The 11,502-nt window shown below is 55.4% G+C and overlaps 1 protein-coding gene across 5 annotated transcripts in view; it reads left to right on the top strand.

The window, feature by feature from the left end:
- The window catches only part of Col11a2 (collagen type XI alpha 2 chain), a 29,631-nt gene that overhangs the window by 5,461 nt on the left and 12,668 nt on the right, over positions 1–11,502 (top strand). For 2 of the 5 annotated variants that reach the window (XM_026785614.1, XM_026785613.1), the window contains 24 exons: positions 1,313–1,504; positions 2,275–2,352; positions 2,898–2,960; positions 3,538–3,714; positions 6,182–6,241; positions 6,328–6,369; positions 6,818–6,880; positions 7,184–7,258; positions 7,991–8,077; positions 8,301–8,357; positions 8,538–8,591; positions 8,678–8,731; positions 8,816–8,869; positions 9,025–9,078; positions 9,247–9,300; positions 9,384–9,428; positions 9,533–9,586; positions 9,990–10,034; positions 10,266–10,319; positions 10,491–10,535; positions 10,622–10,675; positions 10,875–10,919; positions 11,168–11,221; positions 11,306–11,350. In XM_026785614.1, the coding sequence (XP_026641415.1) occupies positions 1,313–1,504; positions 2,275–2,352; positions 2,898–2,960; positions 3,538–3,714; positions 6,182–6,241; positions 6,328–6,369; positions 6,818–6,880; positions 7,184–7,258; positions 7,991–8,077; positions 8,301–8,357; positions 8,538–8,591; positions 8,678–8,731; positions 8,816–8,869; positions 9,025–9,078; positions 9,247–9,300; positions 9,384–9,428; positions 9,533–9,586; positions 9,990–10,034; positions 10,266–10,319; positions 10,491–10,535; positions 10,622–10,675; positions 10,875–10,919; positions 11,168–11,221; positions 11,306–11,350 (1,605 nt within the window). The remainder of the gene's footprint in view (positions 1–1,312; positions 1,505–2,274; positions 2,353–2,897; positions 2,961–3,537; positions 3,715–6,181; positions 6,242–6,327; positions 6,370–6,817; positions 6,881–7,183; positions 7,259–7,990; positions 8,078–8,300; positions 8,358–8,537; positions 8,592–8,677; positions 8,732–8,815; positions 8,870–9,024; positions 9,079–9,246; positions 9,301–9,383; positions 9,429–9,532; positions 9,587–9,989; positions 10,035–10,265; positions 10,320–10,490; positions 10,536–10,621; positions 10,676–10,874; positions 10,920–11,167; positions 11,222–11,305; positions 11,351–11,502) is intronic. The other 3 variants (XM_013351131.2, XM_026785615.1, XM_026785616.1) reach the window with 3 other exon arrangements.

Raw genomic sequence — 11,502 nt, forward strand, 5'->3', positions numbered from 1 at the left:
CTGTGTCCACCCGGCCCACTGACACCAGTGACCTGTCTCTTCCTGTGTCCACCCGGCCCACTGACACCAGTGACCTGCCTCCAGTGCATGCCTTACCTCTTGGTCCACTTACTCCCCGCTCATGCAGCTAGGCTCATAGTGAGCCGCTCACCTCTTTTCCCCTGCACGGCTACTCCCTCCTCAACCCCCACTGTTCATCTACCCATCCCCTTTAAATCTGTTCTCTCCCCCACTCACCCGCTCACTCCGTCCACCTGCACATACATGGACGCATGCTGCTACAAACTCAGCCGCTGCTCCGCTCCACTGTGCCCACTCATCTCCCTGCCCCCTAGCCATCCAGCCGCTCAGGTACCATGCATTAGCCCCTTCCACACAGTTAGACCACAGTGCATACCCTTCACCTGCCCCCTCATTTTCCTGCGAGTCCATCCACCCACCCATCCATCCACTGTCATTCTTATTGCGCTCGAACCCCTGTTGACCCGTCTGCTCTTCCACTCCATCTACCCATCCACCCATCGACACACCCACTTTTTCTGAACACAGCATGAAAGTTCCAGGTCTCTGTCACCCCAGGAGGGTCTTTGTTTTGCTTTGGGATGAGCCAGTGTGTGAGACTCAGGTCACCGCCACTGAGATTCAGAAGGAAATAAGTCCCTTGTTTCTAGAGGTCCATCTGAGAACTCCCATCATCACTGATGGTGGAAGGTCAAGGTCCCAAGGCCGTCCCTGTCTCCGGAAGCCCTGTGGAAAGGCCTATGTGTGACCCTTGGAGCAGGAAGGAGCTGGCCTGTGTTGAATCTGCGGTTGGAAGGCCTGAGTTCACTCCATCTACCTACACATACATGGACATCCTGACCAGTTGTTCTGAGGGACTTTGGCTCATCGTTTCTCGTTGAGATATGAAATAAGGGACGGCAGTTCTTGTCCCCCTGCCTGTTCCTGTTGTCCCTATAGGAAGCTGCTTGTGACCTTCCTCCGTGCTATTGCTTAGTCTGAGACTGTTGTGTGGATTCAGTTCATAGCTGTTTATTCGGTCATTTGTCACCTGTCCAAATCTGCTTGTTTATCACCTGCCCAGTCTCCCAGTCACCCAGAGACAACCCCTCTTCATGTGTCCACCACCCATCCGTCTCCCCAGCCAGCCGACCTCTGACCTCCCTCTGGATGCATGCATGACAGCCTTACCTGTTCATCTGTTTCCTCGCCCGGACATCTACCCAGTCGCTTTGTCCCGGACCATTCCTTTCGCCTCTCCGAGTCCCTCTGTCTATCTCTCCATCGCTTCTCCCTCCTCATATCTTTGCAGGGTGATGTTCAGGAGCTCCTCATCGTCCCAGGTGTCCAAGCTGCCTATCAGTCTTGTGGACAGAAGGATCTGGAATGTGAGCAGGAACAGAAGGATGCCCCTCAGATCCCGAAGCCTCACAGAGCCCAGAGATCGCCAAAGAAACAGCCATCAGGACTTCATAAACCACAGAACCAGGAGCCCCAGCGACAGGTAAGGGAGTCGGGCAAACAGAAGCTGCAGCCTTGTGTTGCAGGGAGGACACTGGGGTTCTCCAGGGCAGCCCTCCTCCCCCGCAGTGTTCCATGCTGCTCCTCCATCCTCTCCCTAGCTCCCAGCAGTATTTCTCTATTCCCATCATGCCCTCCTCCCAGTCCTCGGTCATCAACCTTTTTATTTTCACTTAAAAATAAAAAGAGTCATTATGAAGAATCCCCAGCGGGAGCCATGTGCCCTGCTTGTGTGGCATCTTCTTCCTGTCTGCCTTGGGTTTCCCATCCCTTTCTTGAATTAAGAGATTGGGGGACATTAGGGGACAGGTGAGCCCCGAGGAGGTGGGACAGGGAAATGAGGCTGAGATGTGATACCAAGGGGGGGTGGTGATAGGGAGGGACTAGGCAGAGAGGAAATCTCGGCGGGGGCAGGGGTGGTGGTCTGTGGGTGTGTGGAGACAGCAGAGTTTCTGCTCACCAAGTGCCTTGGGGTGTGATGGGAAGAGAGATGAATGTCTAGGTTGGGGGGATGACCGGGTAGTTGGGGTGACAGCTGTGTTTTGGGCACAGTAACTTGAAGACTGGAGGGTCAATCTCTTAATCGTGTTTGCTTCTGTCCACATGGGAAACCCATTTCCTTCTTCTCCCCTCTCCCACTATCTCCTCCACTGTCACCCTGTCTGTCACCCTCACCTCTCACCCCCCAACTCCACATCATCTCCTTACCGCCCCTCTGGAATCTGCCCTGTCTATCCCCCTCCCCGCTCCTAGCCCGCTGAGTCTCTCTACTATGACTACGAGCCCCCCTATTACGATGTGATGACTACGGGGACGGCCCCTGATTACCAGGTAAACTCGAGGGCCCCCTTCATCTCTCCCCTTTCTCCCAGCACCTCCTACGCTAAGTCCCCATCAGCCCCAGCTTCTGGGAGAGACACTAGACTATGGAGGTTCACTTGCTCACTGCCCGCCCCCCATCTCTCCACTGCAGCGTCCTCAGAGCTCCAACCGCAGGGCTCCCCCTTCCCCTAGGGGGCGTCGGACCCATCCCCGAAAGCCTAGCCCTCCTGCCAAGAGGTCAGCAGCCAGGCAGGCGCCCCCCTCCCGACGCCCAGCTCCACGGGCAGCTTCCCCCACTGCCCGAGCCCTTCCCAGGACCAGAGGCAGCGGTTATCGGCAGGTAGAACGGGCATCCAGATCTTTGCTCCCAACTTACAGGCACTGGAGATTGACTCTCTTTAAATTGTCTTTCTCAAAGGGGCTGCAAGATCTGAGATTTCCCCCATCCCCCACCCCAGAGCCTGCCTGTGGTGGGGACAGGTGGCAGCTTTGCTTTCTTTCCTGCTAACCTCACCCTCCCCCCTCCCCTCCTTCCCTCCTCTCCTTGGGGCTAGTACCCCACCCCAGGTGAAGAGGAAGGAGTCCTGGAGTCCAGCCCCTTGCCATTCCTTGAAGAGGTAACTTTGTTCCCAACATCACCCAGCTGGACCCCCCCCCAGCATCCTCCCTGGCCGGAGGGCTCTTCGTGTACCCACTTAAGACTTCTCTGGTCCCTCCAGATCTGCCACCTGCTTGTCCGTGTGTGGCCATTTCTTCTGGGGTCACAGCCTTCTCCTCATATTTTTTGACTCTAAAGTAGACTCTCTATGTTGGTGTTAGGTGAACCCCCTTCCTGTGTCATGGTGCCATTCTGTCCAACATTCTCGCTTTTTTCTTCTCTCTGTCCTTCTGTCTTTCTGCCTGTGGTCTTACAGTCCTCATTTGTCATTATGTCCATGGACTGTCCTGTGTCCAGCCCTCCGGCCACCCTTCTTGTTCTCCGCTATTTCCCCAATCACGTCCATTTCCAGACGTCCATTTGTGGTCAATAACTATTCCTCTTCTGTCTGGTCCCTCCCCTTGCTCACTGTGGGGGAGAAAACTCCGGTCCCAATGACCCTCAGGTTCTTTGAGGACAAGAGCATCTTCTCAGGCCTAAAGCCTCCATCCATCTATCCCTTCTTCCCCCGCCCACCCCGCCCCGTCCTTGGGAAGGAGCAGACAGATCTCCAGGTCCCCCCAACAGCTGACAGTTTCCAGGCAGAGGCGTATGGGGAGGGTGGCACAGACGCCCCGGCAGGGCCCTACGATTACACCTATGGCTATGGGGACTATCATGAGGAGACGGAGCTTGGCCCTGCCCTCTCTGCGGAGACAGCCCACTCTGGAGCCGTAAGTGAAATCAGCTCCTAGCCCATCCTTGCCCATCGGGGGCGCTCCGTGGATGGCTTCCTGTTTGATCCTGGTTGGCTGTGTGCTACTTCCTGTTGGCTTGTCATGTTGTCTTCACACGAGATGTCTGTGCCGCTGGAGAAGATCACTTCCTGCTTCTTCTTGCCAAACGTCTTACCCTGTGCCTCCCTGTAGGTCCTCTGTCTTGCATGGCCACTTCCTTTCTCCTTCGGCCACTCTTGTCTAAATTGAGACAGGTGTTAGAAAGCTTTCGTCAATAAACAGCTGCCTTGTGTCCAGTTTCTGTCTGTCTCGTCCCTCTCCTCCTGCTCAAATCAACTTCTCGTCCATGTTGATGCTTAAGGTCCCCTATGACATTTTCTAACCTTGGGGGCCACTTCTGGTCTCTTTCCCTGTCTACTGTAGCCTTGATGTCCCTCCTGTGTGAAGCTGGGGTAAAAGGGATTATTTGTTCTGATTTCTCATGCTGTTTTGTGGTAAGTTTCTTTGGCAATAAACTACTTCCTGGATACCTCAGATTATGGAAAATATTAGGCTAACTCATTGTGGACCTATATGTGTATTGTGGCTGTTTCCTGTGTGTCCTTCCCTGGTATTGGTGTGTTTTCCTTGCCTCTCACCCTCTTAATTCTCTTGGCAAGAGTTGCTTTTCTGTTTGTTTTATGATTTTCTTTTCTCTCTTGGTCATGGTAGCCATGTTGTTTTTGAAGGTCCACTTCCTGGATTCTTTTTTCTCGGAGGCTTCCTGTCTCTCTAACCACTTCCTGTTTGTTCAGTGTGTTTTCCAGCCATCTTGGCTGTGTTTAATTTTTCTTGGCTCTGGTGTCAGTGTTGCTTCCAAGTGTGTGTCCCTTTGTTTTATCTCCTTAGTGGCATCCCAGGTCTTCAAACGGCCCTCTCTGTTGGACTGCTTCCCGCTGGCTCCACCTTATCCTTTGCACGCTTGGCGTCATGGCTGTCCCCTTGCTGCTGCTGCTGCTTAACTCTGAACCCGCTTACCTGATTCTGCCGCCCTTGCTGCTTTAGCTGTATGCTGCCTTCTGAGTATTTGGGGTTGGGCTGGGATTTGGGAATCGATCATGCCTAATTGGCCAAGATGGGGGTGGAGGGAGGAGTTCGGAAGGTGTTTGTTGGGAGAATGGGGCAGTAGTAAATGACCTTTGTCCTCTCTGCCACTATCTTTGCTCTGGCCTAGAGCTTGGAGTGGGAATTGGGGCAGAAGAGTGGGAGGGAGGAACTGGTGGACTTGGAATATAAGTGTGGGGAGGGGGAACTAGGGTACTGTGAGTGTTGCTAACTAACCTAAGAGCTGTATTTTCCCTAATCCTCCTGAAAGGCCAGAATGTGGACTACCAGTGGCAACAGCTTTCTAAATCTCCTTCATGTGTATGTTTGTCTGTACACAGACATGCCTATGCATGCGCGCACACACGCACACATAGAGACACACACAGGCACACACATACACGCACAGGTACACACACGCACACACATGACAAGTACACAGGCACACACGCGGCGCATGCACATGCACACACACAGAGACACGCACAGGCATACACACACGTGCACACGCATGCACGCGCACACGCATGCACGCGCACACACACTTGCACACACGGGCTTGCACACAGACACACACCACAGGCGTGCCTGGTGCCTGCAGAGGTCAGATCAGGGCATTGCACACAGACACACACCACAGGCGTGCCTGGTGCCTGCAGAGGTCAGATCAGGGCATCAGAGCCTCCAGAACTGGAGTTCACAAGTGTTGTCGGCCACCAGATGGGTGCTGGGGACCAAACCCAGATCCTCTGCAAGAGCAACAAGTGCTCTTAACTGTTGAACCATCTGCCTAGCCCCTCCGGGGCATTTTTGACTTGTAAACCCCTTGAAGCTAGAAATTACAAGTAGATATGGGCATGGTGGTAATGCCTATAATCCCAACACGAGTGAGGCTGAGGCAGGGGGACTGAGTTTGAGGGCAGCCTGCAGTACTCTTGAGTTCTTTTAAGAGTGTCTTGAAACAAGTGACATGAAAGCTATAGATAAACTTCTATACCTTAGGACACACGCTTTTCATTTTCTGGAGGAAAACACGTAGCTTTTAAAATCAAATTCTCATCTGGTTCTGATTCTGTCTACTTACTCTGGAGGTGAGGTCAGGGTGAGGAAGCAGGCACCTCTTCAGGTCCTAAGGATTCCCGGGGTCACCTTTGGTGACAGGGTGGGGTCCCCCAGGAGAATTCTGGGGTTTGGAATCCCAGGAGGGAAGCGGCTCTCAGAGACACAGCATGCGCTGGCTTTGGTGGACTGGGGAACTGGCTTAGAGCTTGGAAGTGGTGTCCAGGAAGTCCTGCAAGGGAGGCTGGAGTTGGGATGGGGCAGATGTGGTGTCCTGGCAATTCACGGGCCCCACTGGGGGTTACATGTGTGTCTCTCTCAGGTTGCCCACGGACCCCGGGGTCTAAAGGGAGAGAAGGGAGAGCCTGCGGTGCTGGAGCCTGTGAGTCATGCTGGGCGCGGAACTGGGGAGGTAATTGGGTGGGTGCTGGCCCCGTGGCTTCTAACTTTGGGTGTCTGACCCCACAGGGTATGTTCGTAGAGGGACCCCCTGGCCCAGAAGGCCCTGCGGTGAGTATATTATAGAGGCTGCCTTTTTTTTAATAGAGACATTTCCTGCAGGTACTTCTGTGGCTTGCCTAAGTATGTCCAGGTCTCCACTCTGAAGAGTGCTTCCAAACCAGACTCCAGATTCCCACACCTCTGCTGTAGAGATCCCCCAGTCCGTGCCCTTCGTCTGTTTGATGTACCCCCAAGTCCATGCCCCTCGTCTGTCTGATGTGTACCCCCCAGTCCGTGCCCCTCGTCTATCTGATGTGCACCCCTCAGCTCATGCCCCTCATCTGTCTGAAGTGTATCCCCCCAATCCATGCTGCTCGTCTGTCTGATGTGCGCCCCTCAGCCACATGCCCCTCTTCTGTCTGATGCGTACCCTTCGGCCACATGCTCCTCTTCTGTCTCTGCCGCGTACCCCTCTTGTGTCTGACGTCCACATCTGACTTTCCTTCTTGTCTCTCAGGGATTGACTGGACCCCCTGGCATCCAGGGGAACCCAGGGCCAGTTGGAGACCCTGGCGAGAGGGTAAGTGACTGTTCTGGGTTTGGGGAGAGCTGCAGAGGAACCGCTCACACCCCATGGGTGCTGTGTCTGGTATCCTTTATCAGCTGGAGAGCAGACTGAGCTCCCCATAGCCTAGAGTGGGCGCGCACTAGTGGGAGAGGGCAGTAAGCTGGGGCCTCCCTGCAGTTTTCTTCACAGGGTGGAGCATTCAGGGGGGGGGCGGTCAAGAAATGTCTATGTTAGTCCTGTAGGGAAGGATTTCAAAACGATGTCACACCTCTGACCTGCGTCTGTCTCCCTTTCTTCTCATTCTTTCCCACTCAGGGTCCCCCTGGCCGGGCAGGGCTCCCCGGGTCAGATGGAGCCCCTGGTCCTCCAGGCACATCTCTGATGCTTCCAGTGAGTTGTCTCCTGGGCTTCGAAACAGGTTGGGGGTGGCGCTTGTATCACTAAGAACTAACCAAGAAGGCTGTGGAGGAGAAGCTGGGCATGACAGGGGCATAACGGGACTTGACGGGGCATGACGGGCATGACGGGGCATGACGGGGCATGACGGGGCATGATGGGGCATGACGGGCACGACAGGGATGACGGGGCTTGCCAGAGCTCTCAGCCAGGGACCATGACGGTAGAAAGACCTAGAGGTCATAGCATCAACGGAAGCCATTGATCTTTGGGGGTGGGAAGATTGCACCCTCTTTAGACCTGGGACCAAACATGGGTCTTGAAGAACTAAACATGGATCATCTAAAAGAGGGCAGAGGCCGGGTAGTGGTGGCACACGCCTTTAATCCCAGCACTCAGGAGGCAGAGGCAGGTGGATCTCTGTGAGTTCGAGGCCAGCCTGGTCTACAAGAGCTAGTTGCAGGACAGGCTCCAAAGCTACAGAGAAACCCTGTCTCAAAAATCTGAATAAATAAATAAATAGATAAATAAATAAATAAATAAATAAATAAAAGACAGCAGAGAATCTCATATGTTACGAGGTGAAGAAGCAGAGGAGAGTATTGTAACCACAGTGGAAGGCTGGTGGAAGGGTGGTGCCTAGCCGGAGCCACGGCACAGCTAAGACATCGGAGGAGGGCGCTTGGATTTCCTGAGGGGGAACTTGTGTCTTCTGTCTCCCCTCAGTTCCGTTTTGGCAGCAGTGGGGGTGACAAGGGCCCCGTGGTGGCAGCCCAGGAGGCTCAGGCCCAGGCCATTCTGCAGCAGGCACGGGTGAGCAGGGCCAGAGGAGGTCCTGGTAGAGGGAGGTCTGTGGTGGAAAGGGAAGGCACTTGTGGGGGGCTGGTGTGAAAGGTTGGGGGGACAGCCTGGGTTTGCTCAGGAGAGATGGAGCCGAGCTAAGGGAGAGGATCGGCTAGAGGAAGGACGAATGTGGGGTGTGCTGGGCTCTCAAGTTGCCTCCCTCTCATCTCTGCTGTCTCTCTTGCTCCTCTAGCTGGCGCTCCGTGGGCCGCCTGGCCCCATGGGATACACAGGCCGCCCTGGACCCTTGGTGAGTGGGTTGGGAGTTAAAGTGGCGTTTCTTGATTTGTGTGTGTAGTTAGAGACAGTTCTGTCAAGGAACGAGGTCAAAAGTTGTTTTGCTTCTTTGGTGGGGGGATGCGGCTGGGTCAAAGGACCCTTTGAGATCACTGTTGGGTGTATTCTTCATTATGTCCATTTTCTCTCACAGGGTCAGCCTGGGAGCCCGGGCTTGAAAGGAGAATCTGGAGACCTGGGCCCTCAGGTGACAACCCCCACATGTGATTTGTAGCTCAGTGTCTCTCCTCCCGGCCTGTGCCCCCTTAACCATCCCTGTCTCTCCCTCACTAGGGCCCCAGAGGACCACAGGGCCTCACAGGCCCTCCTGGCAAGGCTGGGCGAAGGGTGAGTCCTCTAGGAATGGAAATGGAGCTTGGGGGATAGGGGACCATATCTCAACTTGTTCTCACATGTGCTTTGTCCCCCCAGGGCCGAGCCGGTGCCGATGGAGCCCGTGGGATGCCTGGAGAACCCGGTGTGAAGGTAACCTGCTTACCCTCCTCTGACAGCTGTAGCCACCTGCCCTGCCCCAGGGCTCACAGCTCACCAGTGGGATATAGCCCCTCACTCGGGACAGAGAAGGAAGGGGGGGATGGGAGGTGGCTGGACCTCACTTCGCTTCTCCCTCTTCCTCCTAGGGTGACCGAGGCTTTGACGGACTTCCAGGACTGCCCGGCGAGAAGGGACACAGGGTGGGTGTGATGTGGGCGGGCTGCAGTCATGGGGACTGATCTCTAGAGGGGAGGTAGGGACCTCAGAGTAAGTCAGAGAGGCCTGGGGCTCAGCAGTTCAGGGAAGGGGCCAGTGGCTGCCTGTGTGAGGGATCTGAGGCCTCTCTTCACTGCTCCCTTCTTCTCCAGGGTGATACGGGCGCTCAGGGCCTTCCTGGGCCTCCTGGCGAGGATGGAGAGCGGGTAAGTGCCATGGTCAGGGCGGGAACTGGACTCAGATGTCTGGAAGGCAAGACTGATCCGATCAATACGCCCTCCTTCTTCAGGGTGACGATGGAGATATTGGGCCCCGAGGGCTGCCTGGAGAGTCGGTGAGTGTTCTGGGGTGCTCTGCGGGAGCCACAGGAAGTGATGGGAACAAAAGGGACACCTTTCCTATCACCCTCTCATGCTGTCTCCATCAACTCTGATGCAGGGACCCAGAGGACTTCTCGGCCCTAAAGGTCCACCTGGTATTCCTGGGCCTCCGGTAGGTGACACCCTGACTTCCAGCCTCGACCTTACCCCTGACCTCTGCTAACTACTTCCTTCCTCCCTTCCTCCCCTACCCATTTTTCTACTTTTGGACCCCCCTTATTTCTGCTCCCGCTTCCCCACAAGCAGCACTTGGTAGATCATACAGTACAGTGCACCAGGGTTCTGGCTGTAGCCCCAAACAACAAAAATCCTCAAGAAAAACAAACAGAAGCCCTCACAGCCCCAGGCCCACGCCCTGCAGGTCAGGCCACGCCAGCCTGGCTGTAGACGAATGTGCGGTCTGATGGGGCGTTTGCTGTCCACCCTCTGGGATGACCAGGCCATGATTCTCAGAAACCACAGTGTTCCTGGCCTGGCCCCAGCTTCCATCCTGCTTACCCCATCTTGTGTTTCAGGGCATTCGAGGCATGGATGGTCCCCACGGCCCCAAAGGGAGCTTGGTGAGTGATGGGCATAGAGACCCCGCCCCTCATCCCTGCAAGTCCCTTACCCAGTCTTGTCGGCTGCCATTTTGAACCCCTTCCTGTTTCCTGACCCTGTCCTCATGGCTGCCCTTGAGATTTCTATCCTTTCTGTTCTGTCACTATCTTCTGATCCCTGCCTGACCCTGTCTGACCCTGCCAGACCCCTGCCTGACCTTGGACTGGCCTTCTCTGACTGCTTGTTTCTAGGGACCTCAAGGAGAGCCAGGGCCTCCTGGACAACAGGGCACTCCTGGGACCCAGGTGAGTGGTTCTGCTCTCTTCCCAACCATAGTGACTGCCACCTAGACCTCACCATGGGGCACACTCTGGGTGGGGACAGGTCACTGGGCCCTTCTTGCTCTGGCACTTAGTGAGGATGCAAAGAATGACGCAGCCCTGTGGCTCACGTGACTTCTCCTTCTCCACATGCAGGGCCTCCCTGGACCTCAGGGTGCCATCGGTCCCCATGGAGAGAAGGTGGGTGACTGATTCCCAGGGCATCGCGTTCTAGCAATGGGCAAGGAGCACGTCCCTCTCTCCTGAAATTCCAATTCCTCCTGCAGGGTCCTCGTGGGAAACCAGGGCTCCCTGGCATGCCAGGATCGGATGGACTCCCGGTGAGTGCCCCTGGTCTCTGCTCTCCCCAGGGTGTCCCGGCAAGCCCCTCAGTGGCTACCTTTTCAGTGTGTGCCTTTACTGTAAGGTCACTCATGGGTTGCCTGTGGTATCGGCTTTGTCAGGGCACAGGGCAATTTGGGGACTCCTGGGAAGGTGACAGGGCTCAGCAGTGACATTCTCTGTAACTCTTTCTTGCAGGGTCACCCAGGGAAGGAAGGTCCTCCTGGAACCAAAGGGAACCAAGTGAGACCCTCCACACTTCCCTTTACCCTCTGAGGTGTCTTCAGACTGCAGGGAGCGGGTCACAGTCCTTGGGATTCCTGTCATCCTTCACTTGGCTCTGATGATGTTCTGTATCTAAGACCCATGACCCCGTCCCCTGAACCTAGTGTCCCCCCAACCCCAGTATAGTTGCTATGTTCTCCTGCTCCCTGAGGCCCTCACAGTGATATCCTGAGGGACTTCATAAACCCCTCTCTTTCTTTCTCCAGGGTCCCTCTGGACCACAGGGTCCTTTAGGATACCCAGGCCCCCGAGGTGTCAAGGTAACTGAATACCAGGGAATGGGTTGGGGGCTCAGTACTCTAATTTAGCTGATCACTTGATCTCTGCCCTCCCTCTAATTCTAGGGTGTGGATGGAATTAGGGGCCTGAAGGGCCACAAGGGTGAAAAGGTAAACCTTGTGCATTTGCTTCTAAGTACCGGTGCACCTTCTCCTGCCCTGCCCTCCCCCAGTGCCCACCTGCCCTCCCCTCCTCAGCACCCACCTGCCCTCCCCTTCCCAGCGCCCACCTGCCCTCCCCTCCCCCAGTGCCCAACTGCCCT

This window comes from Microtus ochrogaster, linkage group LG2 (genome assembly GCF_000317375.1).
Source record: "Microtus ochrogaster isolate Prairie Vole_2 linkage group LG2, MicOch1.0, whole genome shotgun sequence".
Classification (NCBI taxonomy): Eukaryota; Metazoa; Chordata; class Mammalia; order Rodentia; family Cricetidae; genus Microtus; species Microtus ochrogaster.